The sequence below is a fragment of the Antechinus flavipes genome, chromosome 1 (genome assembly GCF_016432865.1).
Source record: "Antechinus flavipes isolate AdamAnt ecotype Samford, QLD, Australia chromosome 1, AdamAnt_v2, whole genome shotgun sequence".
Lineage (NCBI taxonomy): Eukaryota > Metazoa > Chordata > Mammalia > Dasyuromorphia > Dasyuridae > Antechinus > Antechinus flavipes.
The window spans coordinates 135,964,400-135,979,086 of NC_067398.1; the positions used below are offsets into that span (position 1 = coordinate 135,964,400).

At 38.5% G+C, this 14,687-nt stretch overlaps 1 protein-coding gene across 2 annotated transcripts; it reads left to right on the plus strand.

The window, feature by feature from the left end:
• Positions 1-707: 707 nt before the first annotated feature.
• FST (follistatin) lies at positions 708-9,094 on the plus strand. Of its 2 annotated transcripts, none has more exons than XM_051990660.1 (6): positions 708-2,200; positions 4,202-4,393; positions 4,879-5,097; positions 5,538-5,762; positions 6,593-6,823; positions 7,409-7,746. In XM_051990660.1, coding segments are annotated over exons 1-6 (951 nt in total). In that variant the 5' UTR covers positions 708-2,118; the 3' UTR covers positions 7,411-7,746. The 2 variants fall into 2 exon arrangements, with proteins under 2 accessions (XP_051846620.1, XP_051846617.1); XM_051990657.1 differs by having other exon boundaries at positions 715-2,200; positions 7,655-9,094.
• Positions 9,095-14,687: the final 5,593 nt, after the last annotated feature.

Here is a 14,687-nt window from a genome sequence, read left to right on the forward strand (position 1 = left end):
GAAATGGGGAGTACTTAGGAGGGGGAAGAGAAGTGGGAGGAGGCGGGTTTAAAATCGATAGAACAAATCCCAATGATCTGCAAATGTCCAAGAATTTTGTCTGCATATTTCTCAGTCTGTTGTCCTTTAGGAGTTCAGAAGCGAAAGAATAGACATTAGAAAAGCAGTTTTGGAATAAACAATATAGCATTTTCCGTTAAGTAATCGTTTTATATAAAAGGAAATATCGCCTACTCAGTTTCATTCAGCAGTGCCAAAAAATGTTATAAATGAGAGACCGCCAACTTTCAGCGAAGAATGCCAGGCACTGTGCTTCATAAACTGAGGCTATAGACGGTCATTATCGATGTTGCAATCTTTTTTTTTAATTCCGCGAACAAGGAGAAAGACAGAGACAGAGAAGAGGAGGAGGAAGAAGAAGGAAGGAAGGAAAGGAAGAAGAAGAAGAAGAAGAAGAAGAAGAAGAAGAAAGAAGAAGAAGAAGAAGAAGAAGAAGAAGAAGAAGAAGAAGAAGAAGAAGAAGAAGAAGAAGAAAGAAGAAGAAGAAGAAGAAGAAGAAGAAGAAGAAGAAGAAGAAAGAAGAAGAAGAAGAAGAAGAAGAAGAAGAAGAAGAAAAAGGGAGGGAGGGAGGGAGGAAGGGAGGGAAGGAGGAAGGGAGGGAGGAAGGGAGGGAGGAAGGAAGGAAGGAAGGAAGGAAGGAAGGAAAGGAGGAGAGGGAAAGGAAAGAGGGAAGGGAAAAGGAAGGGAGGAAAGAAGAAAGAGATACGTAGAGAAAAGACAGAACATAAAGAGGCAAGGGCAGAGAGTCTGAGAAACAGAGAGGGATCTAGGGAGGAGTGGGAGACCGCCTACGTAGTCCCCCTTTCCAGGGTAAGGTTCCAGACGCTGTAAAGTAGAAAGGAGAGGATTGGGGGGTGGGAGGTAGATTTTTAACTTGAGTAAAGGCCAAGCCCTGGGTATTCAACTTTTGCTGTGTGTTTGTTTCTGACTGGCAGTATAGAGGGATATGTGTCTGTGCTACCTCCTTAACTATTTTTCGAAGATGCTAGGTATTAGATTTATTATTAGCAGCAATCAGAGGGAGAGTGTCATTAAAATGAAAGGACGACACACATGTATACAGCACACTGACGGACAGAGGACAAATGAACAGACAGACTGACCGATAGGCAGACAGACAAACGGGCACGGACCTTCTCCCTCTTTGCTGACATTACATGAATTTCAAGATCGGCAGAGCATACGCAATAAATACACGTTTAGAGCTGACCCGGAGCTAGATATTTCAGCAGCCTTGTGTTATGTTGGGGTTTAAAAAAAAAAAAAAAAAAAAAAAGTCTTTCGGAACTGAAAGAAGAACGCCCGGAGAAGACAAACTCACGTTTCCCCTCCATTCCATTCCACTCCACCACCACCACCACCACCACCACCACCACCACCACCACCATCACCACCACCATCAAACACCACCCCCTCCCACCCGGCTTCTCCACGCCTTCGCCTCTCTCACTCCCCCCCCCCCCCACCTCAGTCACCGCCGCCCCACCCCCCTTCCCCAGCCAAGAAAGCCGGCGGCGGCTGTTGGTTCTTAGGGGTTGCATTCAAAAGTGTGGCCGGTATTCATGACTTTAAGAGGGTGTTCTTCCCCACCCCCTCACCCCCAAAGCTCCTTCCCCCCCCAAGTCTAGTTTCACCCTCCCCCTTGCTACTACGCAAACAAGAACTCCAACGATTCCCCCTAGTCCAGATTTGATTTCAGGCGGCGTATGTACCTAAAACAGATAATTGGGAAGGTGGAAAATGTCACCTGATTCACACTGAACTTTTGAAAATCTCCCCACCCCCAAACACACACACATACATACATACACACGGACACACACAGTCACACACACTCACACATACACACACTAGGAGACCGCCCACCGCAAACAGCTAAGACCCCCATATAGATTTAAAGCGAGACTGCACTCTGATTCTGACGTTCATTGAATAGAGCAGTCTGACTAGTGGTGCTCTCTCCTCCACTTGATATTGTTGCTCTCTCGCTCGCTCGCTCACACACGCACACACATACTCACTCACTCACTCACTCACTCACTCACTTGTATCCTGAGGATGTTAAATCTGAGAAACCAGCCGGGCATGCTTTTACTCCTGATCCTGCTGTGCCAGCTCATGGAAGATCGCACAGTCCAGGGTAAGTAGGCTAAGGTTTGTTAGTCCGACTGATTTCTCTCATACTTTTCTATCTACCCGTAAAGATCTGTTCTGTACTGTTCTGCTCTGCTTAACGTTTCTCTTTGAAGATGGTTCGTACAGAAATGTACAGGAATAGGAAAACTTAAGGAAGTGACATTCCGGAGTGAAAGCAGCATTTATTGCTTGGGTTATCATTAACAATATAAAGAGCGAGCGAGCAATGTAGTTCAACAGTTAGGACTGGATGCTCAAAGTTCCTGCAGTAATTAGTTTAGAGATGTTATCTCCTCTGGCTGAGGAGGGGGTAGTCTAGGGAGAAAGCATCAGTACCCTGAAGAGTATAGGCGACCCATTTACAAACTAATTGTGTCTATTATCTATGTATTTTTTCCGCTTTCCTGGAATAACTTTATTATATGACTTGGGGGGGGTGGCACTTAATTTACTCCTATATCTGGGAAACGTGGTTCCGAGTAACTTGGCACAAAACTAATATTGGCGGAGGAAGTTTTTAGGAGGAAAATAGCTTTCTGCTCTGTGGATCCTTCCTTTCCTCAAATCTATTCCAAACACCATTCCAGGTGGAATACTAAATACTCTTAAAAAAAAAAAAAAAAAAAAAAACTCCCTCCAAAGCCACTGTAATTTTCAGTAGATAGCCATAAGAACTTTACAAACAGATTAAAATGCTGAAATTTAAGTGACTTAAGACCCTGAAGACTTTTCAGAAGAAGGTTGTTTGCTTAACTTACTGTTTGATGAATTTTTTTTTAATGCCTATAAACCACTTACTAGAATCAATAGTGTTGAGTTGCTGAAAAAAAAAAAATCACATCGATGATTCATGGTAGATTCATCCAAACCAAAATCTCTTGCATTATAAATCCAAGAATTGCTTGAACAGAGTTTTTAGCTTGAGCCAATACAGGACATCAAAACTTTTTTTTAAAAAATACTAAAAAATTTAAAAAGAAAAAAAAACACCAAAAACTCGTTCAGGTTTAAGCGGCACAGCAGATAATTTCGCCATGCTTTCCCGAAGATGACACTTTAACCTGTAGCTTTAGCAGCCATTTCATTGTTATTTTAAACTTTCAAAATGCCTTTTGGCTTTGCCTCCTAGCTTTCTGCTGGAGTCACATACAATTTGTCCGCCCTTCTTGAGATAACTAGCAAATTCGTTTAGTACAAGTTGGGGGCACTAGAAGCAGAAGACTCCAGGGATTTTGAAATGACTAACGGGGCAGAGAAGAGACCTTCCCCCAATTCTTGAAGATTGCAAAATGGGCTGCTAGACTGTAACTCTACGCAGCGGCAGCAGCAACTGCCGCAGCAAGGAAGCAGCCGCTGCCGCTGCCGCTGCAAGGCAGCAGCAGCAAGGCAGCTTCTGGTCGTGCAGATCGTTGTTTTGTTTTGTATTTGTTTTCTTTTCTTTTTCCTTTCATTTTTCAGAAGTACCCTTTGCTCAGCTCTTTGGTGCTCTGTGTTAGTGTGTGCGTGTCTTTTAAAGTTCCTACTTCCCTAATCCCTGTCACAAATAATACCTACACCGCCTACATGAAACCAACATGTAAAAACATCCGTCGCATCCTGTTTTTGTCAGGTTATTTAAGCTGCTCTTCGAGTTGCTGCAGGTTATGAAACGGGATGAATAAAAGTAAACAGTCTAGTAAAAGTCAATGAAAGCTGCACGTGTTGTGTCTGGGTCACTGGTAACTGACACTGATATGGCTGGAACGCTCACTCTCCTCTCTCCCTCTCCCTTTTCACTTCTCTTTTCCCCCAATTCTTACTTTCACATTCTGTCTCTGTCTCTGTCTCTCCTTCTCTCTGTCTCTGTCTCTCCGTTTCTGTCTTTGTCTCTATCTCTGTCTCTCTTTCTTCCCTCCTCCACCTCCGCCTCTCCGCTCCCCCTTCTCTCCGTCTCCCTCCCTCCCGTTGTCTCTCCGTCTCCCTCCCTCTCTCCCCACCCACTCCACCCCCTTTCTCTCTCTTACAGCTGGGAATTGCTGGCTGCGGCAAGCAAAGAACGGTCGTTGCCAGGTCTTGTACAAAACTAACCTCAGCAAAGAAGAGTGTTGCAGCACCGGGAGGCTTAGCACTTCGTGGACTGCTGAAGACGTGAATGACAACACGCTTTTCAAGTGGATGATTTTTAACGGAGGCGCCCCAAACTGCATCCCTTGCAAAGGTAGATCTACTACTCTTTTCAACTTTCAGGCCATTCCATAGAGGGCGTTCCACTGGCAGCTCCTTTCCTATTCTAGGAGGCGAAAGTAGGCATTTGGGGGAAGAGTGGGGCTGGATTGGGTGTCTTTTGTCTGTGGATTTGGTTTAAGGGGGTTCTCTCAACCTTAAGATGATAGCGTGCTTGAAACGCACCTTTTGGAGACTTGCGACAAAGAATCGATCTACAAAGTTCCTTATGCTTCTTAGTCCGCTGTGGGTAGAGAAGTCAACAGCAGAACCCTCTGGCGATTTTTTTTTTTTTTTTTTGGATGGATTACTGATCTGGACAGCACCTTCGCTCTCCCCTAAAAATCTTTTTCTTCTTGAAGGACTAGTTTCTCTGCTCGGTAGCTCCAGGTTGCACAATTGTGTAGGGCACACAAATGATCATCGTGGCTGACCTGGAGACTAGCCCTTCTATAAACGATACCTCTTTCCAACTCCTAGAAACGTGCGACAACGTGGACTGTGGACCTGGAAAGAAATGCAAAATGAACAAGAAGAACAAGCCTCGGTGTGTCTGCGCTCCGGATTGTTCCAATATCACTTGGAAGGGTCCTGTCTGTGGACTAGATGGCAAGACCTACAGAAATGAATGCGCTCTCCTCAAAGCCAGATGTAAAGAGCAGCCAGAGCTAGAAGTTCAGTACCAAGGCAAATGTAAAAGTAGGTTTGGAGTTTTTGAAAACAAGCGTCTTCTGCCTCTAATCATCTTTTAAGCAGAAGTAAATTTTATGGTAGTTTAGGAGCTGACAACTCTATTATCATCTTTAAAATGGGTCGATGCAAAGGATTGTTTCGTGGATCAAATGAGCTAATGTGCGTAAGGGGCTTCACAAACCTTAAATGGCTACATAAATATAAGCTGCCACCATCCGTTTAGTGCCATGTTGCCTCCAAACAAAATCATTTAGGGCTACTAAATATTAATTTTAAACTAAACAGTCAAAAGTCCACTAGAGTAAGTGGACTTTGTCCCGAAAGAATTCCCCACGTATTTTTTGAAAATATGGAGGCTTGTTTCTGTATTTGAATGATAATATTAAAAGTTCCCTCCCTAAGAGTCAGGCTATGCCTATTAACGTGTACTTCTGTCTTTATTTCAGAGACCTGTAGGGATGTTTTATGTCCAGGCAGTTCCACGTGTGTGGTGGATCAAACCAATAATGCCTACTGTGTGACATGTAATCGGATTTGTCCAGAGCCTACCTCCTCTGAACAGTATCTCTGTGGGAATGATGGAATAACTTATCCTAGTGCCTGTCACCTGAGAAAGGCTACCTGCCTGCTGGGTAGATCGATTGGATTAGCCTACGAGGGAAAATGTATCAGTAGGTATTCTGGTTTGGGGAGGGGAGGGGGGAGGTGAAGAGAGATGATGACTAGTTAGTTACAGCTAGATTGCCTGGTTGTCAACAAACAAACAAAGCAAAGGCTCTCCTGGGCAAGTTACTTCCACTGGCAGGGGGATGTTTTCCATTTTTGATGAACTGGCTACAGCTTGCCTCGTGGAAACAGCTGTCTTCAGGAAGTGTTGGCAAACATGTATAAATGCCAGTAAGATGCATGAACCAATTGATTTTTCCATCTTTCCCTCACTTCAGATCAGAGCTCACGCAATTTGTTGATTTAAAAAGAAATTGTTGTATAGAGAAGAAATAAATAGGTCACTGATTCCTGAACTATGAAATATTCCTTTACCCAATGATCTTATTTCTTTTTTTAACGATAATTCCTTTTCTGTCTTGAACTTTGGAAACCCATTGATCTTTGTTAAAATAAAATGTCACCCAAGATTATGAATAAAATCTCCTTTCATACACTGTCTATTATATAAGATCCTTAGCATGACTTGTGTAACTTTGTGATTTAAAAAATTAATATTTAACATCCTTTCATTCCAAATGTTTTTAAATGTCTTATAAACAAAATATATAATGTGAAGTTCCAAGTTAACTTTAAGATAAAAGAGATGTACCTAACTGGAGGGAAATTGCCCTGAGAATGGGAATGGATTATGAAAAGATGTATGTGTTGTGTAAGTGTGAGTGTGAATGTGTTTTTAAAGAGGGGAGGTGAAGAAAAAAAAAAGGAAAAAGAAGGAAGGAAAGGGAAGAAGCAAAGATATGACTTTACTCATTACAGATATATTATATCCTAGAAGCAAAATCCTGTGAAGACATCCATTGCAGTAGTGGGAAGAAATGTTTGTGGGACTTCAAGATTGGCAGAGGCCGGTGTTCACTCTGTGATGAGTTGTGTCCTGAAAGTAAATCTGATGAGGCTGTCTGTGCCAGTGACAATGCCACTTATGCCAGTGAATGTGCCATGAAGGAGGCTGCCTGCTCCACAGGTGTGGTCTTGGAAGTAAAGCATTCAGGATCTTGCAACTGTAAGTGTTATTTTTAACTTTGCAGCACTTTAAGGCTCTGAAGGCAATCCTTGGGTAACAAAGTCTTAGGAAGAAGAAAGAAAAGAGGAAGGGAGGAAGGAGAGAAAGATGGAAGCAAGGAAAAGGGAAGGAAGAAGAAAAGAGGGAAGGAGAAAAGGAGGGAGGGAAAGAAAGAAAAGAGGAGAAAGGAAGGAAGAGTAAAGAAAGAAAGGTAGACCTATGTAAACATTTTGCTGTAGAAAATACATGATTAGTAAATAGTCTCAGTTCTTCAGGAATCACCAAAGAAGTTCCTGAAATGTTATCAAGATACTTGTTTTTTAGATTATCATGTCATCAGCTAGGGGTTGCCTATAAGAATATCTTTCAAGCTGTTTTGTTCTAATTTGTTTGTTCTGTGTGCTTTGCTGTTTGCTTTATTAACACTTGGATATAAACTAACTCCATAAAAAGAAAAAAAAAAAAGACAGCTATATTTTTAGCCTATGGGCAACTGCTTCTCTGCAGATAGCCACTACTAACTTTGAATTAAGGACTCCAAGCAGTTAAACCTAGAACACAAGAGCGCTTTTTATCTGATTTCAGGAATCTGCCAGTAAAACCTGAGCCATTGATTCTTCAGAACTTTCTGCAATTTTTGACTTCATAGATTATGTCTTAAAAAAATTATTACATAACAGCAGATGCCAAAGAGCATCTCACTGCAAGTCCCATAAAAATACACCGCTGTATTATGGCTGTTTCAAAGGGCTTTGAAAGCGTGCACTGAGCTGCTTCTGCGCTGTTGTTGTCCTTATTTAAACAACAGCTCCCCTGTATTCCCCCATCTAGCCATTACTGAAGACACAGAAGAGGAGGAAGAAGATGAAGACCAGGACTACAGCTTTCCTATATCATCAATTCTAGAGTGGTAAACCCTCGATCAGTGTTGGGATAGCCCTTGGGCAAAAAAAAAAAGAAAAGAAAAAGAAAAAAAAAATTGGTGTCCATAATGTAAATAAGTGTATGCTTATTTATTTGGGGGGAAAGTACACGCAAAGGACCTTTGTCCTGCAGCCCTCTCCCAGGCAACCTTCCCACTGACTTGACACGGGAGAGGCCGCCAGTGTGAGGTCTACTGGATAGGGCTCATAGTTGAGACTTGTAGACATTTATTTATACTGTGTCATGTTTTATAATTTATACATAAAATGTCTGGTTGACTGTATACCTTGTTTTTGAAGAAATTTATTCGTTAAAGGAAGAGCAGTTGTTATTTATTGTGAGGCCTCTTGCTTGTAAAATAAAAAACTTTTTTTTTTCCTCATAAAACATTTTAATCCATTCCTTACCACTCACTTACTTGTCACCTTTTGGTCCACTGCTGTTTAATTCTCTTTCCACCTTAATGAACATGCATGTCAGTTTCTATCATGTTTGTTTATTTATTGGATTTTCTGCTGCCAGTTCTGTACATACATGATCCCTGGGGTTTTTGTTTACAAGGAATCTTGACTGACCAAAAAGCATTATAACTTGATTCAAATGTAGAGTACAGTGGTCCCACCTTAAAGGAAACTTCTGCTTCAGTTCTCTCTTAATCTATCCAAGATAGTCTAGGAACATCAGTATCAGAATGAAACAGATATGTTATTATACTTCGAAAATTCACAGATCCAAAGAATTAAGGTGAGAAAGATGATTAAATGGGATATGGGTGTGTTATAGCAGTGGATGGGGAGATTAATAAACACAGATTTATTAGGTGTTTCCTTTCAGCTGGACTGCTATACCCTTTAAATTAGTTCTTTTTTTTCAAACAATATGTCATTAAAAGGTATATTAAAGCTTTATCAGTTCAAGTTTCTTGCTTTTCATAATACTTTTTTTCTGATGCAATTTTATATTTCCAAACATGGCAAGTTAAATATAAATTCATTTAAATATATAGTTTTGTACTTTTCTACCATGTAAATGTGCAATGTATATAAAAAGTTATAATGTGTATTTGTAAATAAATGATGAGTGAAAATAAAAAAAATGTTTTAAAAAAAAAGCCTGCATTCCTCCCCATGGAAAGAGAGTAGATTGGACTTTGGGTCAGTGATCCTCGTTATGTAATAAAATAGTTGATGCATAATCTACCAAAAATAAGCATATGTGATGTCAAAATCTCCAACGACTGGTTAAGTTTAAATGATTTTAGTAGAACTGAAATGTAGTAAGGCCTAAGATTTATTTGTACCTGGTGCCAGTCTTTCTTTAATTAAACTCTAAACTGAAATAGACAAAGAGTCAATGTGGTCTCCTATGTACGAACTACCTCTCAAGCTGGGCTGGTATTTTATCCTAAGTAATTTGCTTCCTCTTTTGGTCTGTCTGTGTTGGGAACTTTCATCTAAGTCTAGTTCAATTTGAATCTACTCATTCCATTTACAAAATGAAGTTGGTCCTGGAACATCAAAAGAAACCTTATCACAAAGAAAGGATACAAAACATGTGTAGTAAAGTATATCATTCAGCTGTCTCACACAAATCCTATGCAGATGAATGCCCTTTTCCTCATATTGGTAAATCTCTATGGTCTTCCCCTAAAAGAGGGAATTAGAGGAGGATAAGAGTTGGGATAACTTGATTTTGACACTCTGGAATGATCCATTTATACTAATTATACTGTTTGAAGAGGGCATGAGCCACTTTTGAGATAATGAAATGTTGTAAAAAGTTGAACTCAAATGAAATCTTTGCCAGAATTACTTCTACACAAGACAAAATAAAGAGGGGCAGCTAGGTGACGCAGTGGATAGGTTACTAGTCCTAAAATCAGGAGGACCTGAGTTCAAATCTGTCCTCAGACACAACACTTCTGGCTATGTGACCCTGGGCAAGGCACTAAATGCCAATTGTCTCAGCAAAAACAAATGAAGGCATGTTTTGGTGATTTAAACAATTCAAATATCTAATTTTTGATAGTTCTATTAGGACACTGGGTTTTCTAGTGTAATTGTCTATGAATATGAAATATTTGCCTTCAAATATCTGATTTATTTTCCGCTGGTTAGACAAAGCCATAGATAGTTAGAATCAAATGGGCATAGATTAGATATTAAGATCTAAGAAATAGTTAGCAACAGTAATAAAAGTGCTGAAAACAATTATCCCAACTAAATTCTTTTTATGCTCTTCTCTTTTGAAGAAACCATGGTAACAAAAAGGATTAAAAGAAAGAGAGGGAGAGATGAAGAAAGAGAAAGACATGTCAGAGAACTTTGGATCTAAAATCTGGTCGCAACATGAGAAATTTGGTGGACAGAGAGGGAGCCACATTTTAGTATGAGCTTGTATAATAATTAGGAAGCCTGTTGGGTTTTGTTATCCTTCAGCCCTGGATTCCCAGAGGGAAGGAAAAGGGAAGTGTAGAAAACAGACAGGCTGCCATTAACCGCAAGAAGAAGAGGGTCATAACTTCTTCTGTACTGAGAAGCTACTGAGTTGCCACTAGGGAAAGTCTCTATGAAAAGGAAAAGAGAGATGGGCAGATAGAGTTTCACAGCCTTTCAGGGTGTTGATTTGTTACTTTTTCCTGGGATGCTGTAGATCTTTTAAAGCTGCCACTAACCTGATCAGAGTAAAAATGTCTAATTTAATGGGAATAGATGTGTCTTGGCAACAGGGAGTGATAAAATCAACAGCTTGCTTTTTAAATAGCATCCAGATTATTTATTTAAAATTCTGATTTCACCTCTTTGGATATCAATCATTCCTTTCAGGACCCAAATAGTATTTCATTTTCTTTCCTGATATTTCCCTCTTTTGCTTTAATCAGCAACTTTGTGTTGGGTTAATTTTCCCCCCATATCCCACCCCTGGCTAAAAATCTAAATTTTTGTCCAAAATCAAAATTGAACTAATAATAAAGAATTGTTTGAACTAAAAACTAGACTTTCAATTTCATTGATACAGGAATTCCCAATTGAGAAAAAGTTTGTAAAGCAAATTACACTCTTTCAGACTTTGTTATAATACTGAAATTAATTTGCCCAAAGCTACCCAATCAGTATATATCTGAATGAGAACTTGAATATAATTCTTCTTAGCTCTGAGGCTACTCTTTTACCACGTGCTGCTTCCCCAAATTCAAAAGTATGACTCCCTCTTATAATCTTATTCATTCACATTTAGAAAAATTTACATTAATAAAAGAAATGGTTACTGATGACTAGTATTAATATGCAGACTTTATGCAACATAGATAACAAAAAAATTAAAAATCTTTTCTGATTTTCATTTTCATCCATGGTGTCCCATTCCAAAGATATTCTCTAATCGGGTAAACCATCATTCCATTAAACCAAAAATAGCAGAGCTGATGGGATCCCAAGCATCTTTTTTGAATAATGAATGTATATATCAAGACACTCTAATGCCTGCCTTGTTTTTGTGGTTCTCAGTTGTTTGCATGTCACCTTTCCCATTGGACTGTGATGAGGTAGGGAGCAGGGACTGTTTTTGTCTTTGTGTCCTCAAAAGTTAGCACAGAACCTTTCACTTAATAGGTATTTAATAAATGCTTGCTGACTTGGCTTCAATTATACAAACAAACAAACCTCCTACTGGAGAACACCTCCTGCCCTGAAGGAGGCAACTGAAATGTAAGGAATTATTTCAAAACAATCCACTTTGTGGCACCAAAATACTTGGAAAAATAAGTATCTATACTTCATCCAAGTCCTCTTAATGAGAATTAACATTTAAATAGTGCCTACTATTTGTCAGGCTCTGTGCTAAGCACTTTATGATGTTATCTAATCCTCACAACCCTGAGAGGAACCTGGGAGGTCCCTATTTTTCAGGTGATGAAACTGAAACACACAGAGGGACTTGCCCAGGATCACACTGCTAGAAGTATCTGATGCTGGATTTGAAGTCAAGTCTTCTTGACTCCAAGCTTGGCCATCACTCTATCTGCTATATCAGCCAGTTTTTACACATCTAAGACAAGACTGACAGGCAAACAGCCAGACTTCCTGACACATATTTTTCTAAATTATCATCATTGACGCTCATTGGAATAAAACTTACTCCTTAAAAAATTTTAGGCTGATACTAGTTACTAATTACTGACAAGTTACATTTTTATTTTAAGTTTCATAATAAGATTAATCCTATAGCTATAACCAAAATAGAAGGCAAGCACTCAGGAAAGAAGGGAAAAAGAGGACTGGACATAGCTACAGTTTCTGTCTCCATAATTAGATGCTGGAACTAGATAACAATAACTGCTCATTCTGGGAAATTGCAGATGTCATAATATTTCACATAGAAGCAAAACAAAACCAGCAGCTTGGATATTTAGCCAAATTGATTGATTTTTCTGGCTTCTATAGCCAAAAGGGCAAAATTGATGACAACAGATATTTTGCTTGCTTTTCAATGGAATTTTAGAATGGTCTCATCGAAAGTTCATTTGTCCGTACCTAAACACTTTTTTTCTTTTTTTTTATTTTTTCCCCTTATCCCAAGAGATCCCTAGGAGCCAAATACATGAAATCAACATTCTTTATAGAAATCCATTCTCATATGGCATGAATAGAACTACTTTGACATAGACAACAGACTTATTTGCAAGTGTGGCTTAAATTATGTATGTGTTATAGCAAAATTAGTTTTCCAAAGAGAATAGTATCAGCTTATGATTTTTAAAGGGTAAGTTTTATTACAATGAGCGTCATTGATGATAATTTAGAAAAATGGCTCAAGTTATAAATTAATGAGACTTTAGAATAGTGATGTCCTTGAAATGAAAATAGTGGTAAGCAACTTATTATTCCTAGATTATTATTTTTAAGAGAGACTTCAGAGACATCATTCATTTGACAAAAGTGGGTCAGAATGGTAAAATGAGTAAACCAAGATTTATATATTATAAAGAACAAACTTGGAATTCCAACCCACGTCTTCTGGCTCTAAACTCAGTATGTTTTTTTGGTATATTGTAATCTCAACCTCCAAGTAGAGGTAAAGGAGATATTTTCTTCATTACAATGATCCTAATAAGGTTGTTTTTCATTGCCTACCCAGGAAGTATACAAGATGATTTTTTAAAATGGCATTCTTATATCCTTAGAAACCATCTCCCAGATTGCTCCCCATTTCTTATGTTTAAAAGTTAGGAGAAGCAATTACTGTAAAAATCAAAATTTACTCTATGAATTTAAAATTCAGAAATAAATCCTATTAAATTCACAGTCTAGTTTTTTAAATATGGTAATACTGGGAAGGCTTATATGAACTGATGGAAAATGAAGTAACCAGAATCAGGAGAACATTATATACAGTAACAACAATAATGTATGATAATCAACTGTGAATAATGTAGCTCTTCTCAACAGTATAGTGATCCAAGATAATCACAAAGGACTCATGATGAAAAATGGTATATACCTCCAGAGAGAAAGAGAGGATTGATGAAACTCTTGAGTAAAAATTGGTCTACTTTTCAAATTTTTTTATTTTTCTTTTTTTTTTCCCTTTGGGTCTATCTTTTCTCAACCTGACTAAAATAGTAATGTTTTGCATGATTAATATGTATAACCTATATCAAATTGCTTACTGTTTTAGACAGGTGAGAGGTTAGAAGGAGAAAAAATTCTGAATTCAAAACCTTTAAAATAATGTTTAAAATTATCTGGACATGTAACTGAAGAAAATAAAATATTATTAAAAGAAAAGAAATATGGTAATATTCAGATAAACTGTTATTCAACCTACTTTACAAATTGATGATAATTGTGACCTTGAGCTAAAACAAATTATAAATAGAAGATAAATATTAGAGTTTTTGTTCTTAGATGAGATGTGAATCAGGATAAAGAATAAAAATGACTGACACATGAGATACATTTTAAAGTTGCAAAAATAAAAGAATTACAACAACATGCTGTATCATGTGACAGCTATCATCTCATCAAAGGATTTTTAAGGCAAAACTCTATTTTGGTCAATGGAGTTAGGTGATTGTGGAGGCAAAACAACATCTGTGTTTAACATGACACCTATTACAAGTCAATTGTGAATGTCCTCAGCAGACAATGTACTTCAAGATACTTAGAAAACATCTGGGTCCTCAGGTTCTGAGTATTTCCATTTATGAAAGACATTTAAAAGCTGGAATGGATCCCCAAAAAGAGAAGCCTGTGATGACATGATATATATATATATGCTATATAAAGATGGGTAGAAGAAATAAAAATATTTAACTTAAAGAAGAAAAATGGAAGGTGGATGGAAGTCAGGGAACAGGGGAGATTTTTCATTTTTGTATTCCCACTGCCTAATCCAGTGCTTTGTACATAAGAGGCATATAATAAATATATATTGAGTTGAATAGTATTGGCCTTCAAGAATTTGTTGCTTGGTTATTTTTTGTGTCCAACTCTTTGTAATCCCATTTGATATTTTCTTGGCAAAATACTGGAGAGCTTTGGTATTTCCTTCTCCAGCTCATTTTGCAGATGAGGAAACTGAGGGAAACAGTGTTAAATGACTTGCCCAGGGTCACATAGCTAGTAAATGTCTGAGGCTACATTTGAACTCAGTAAGATGAGTCTTTCTGACTTCAGTCTTGGCACTCTATCACCCCAGTCACTTCTCAAATATTTAACAGGTTGTCATTTAGAAGAGGAGTCCCCTCTTGGCTCCAGAGGGCAGAATTAGAAGCAGCACATCAAAGTTGCAGAAGCACATTTGATTCAATGTAAAGAAAAGCTTGCTCATAATGAGGCAGCATAGGCTCTGACCACTTGTCAGGGATGTTTCAGAAGAATTCCTGTTCTAGTACATTTTATATTAGCTGGCCTCTGAGGTCCCATCAAACTCAGAAATT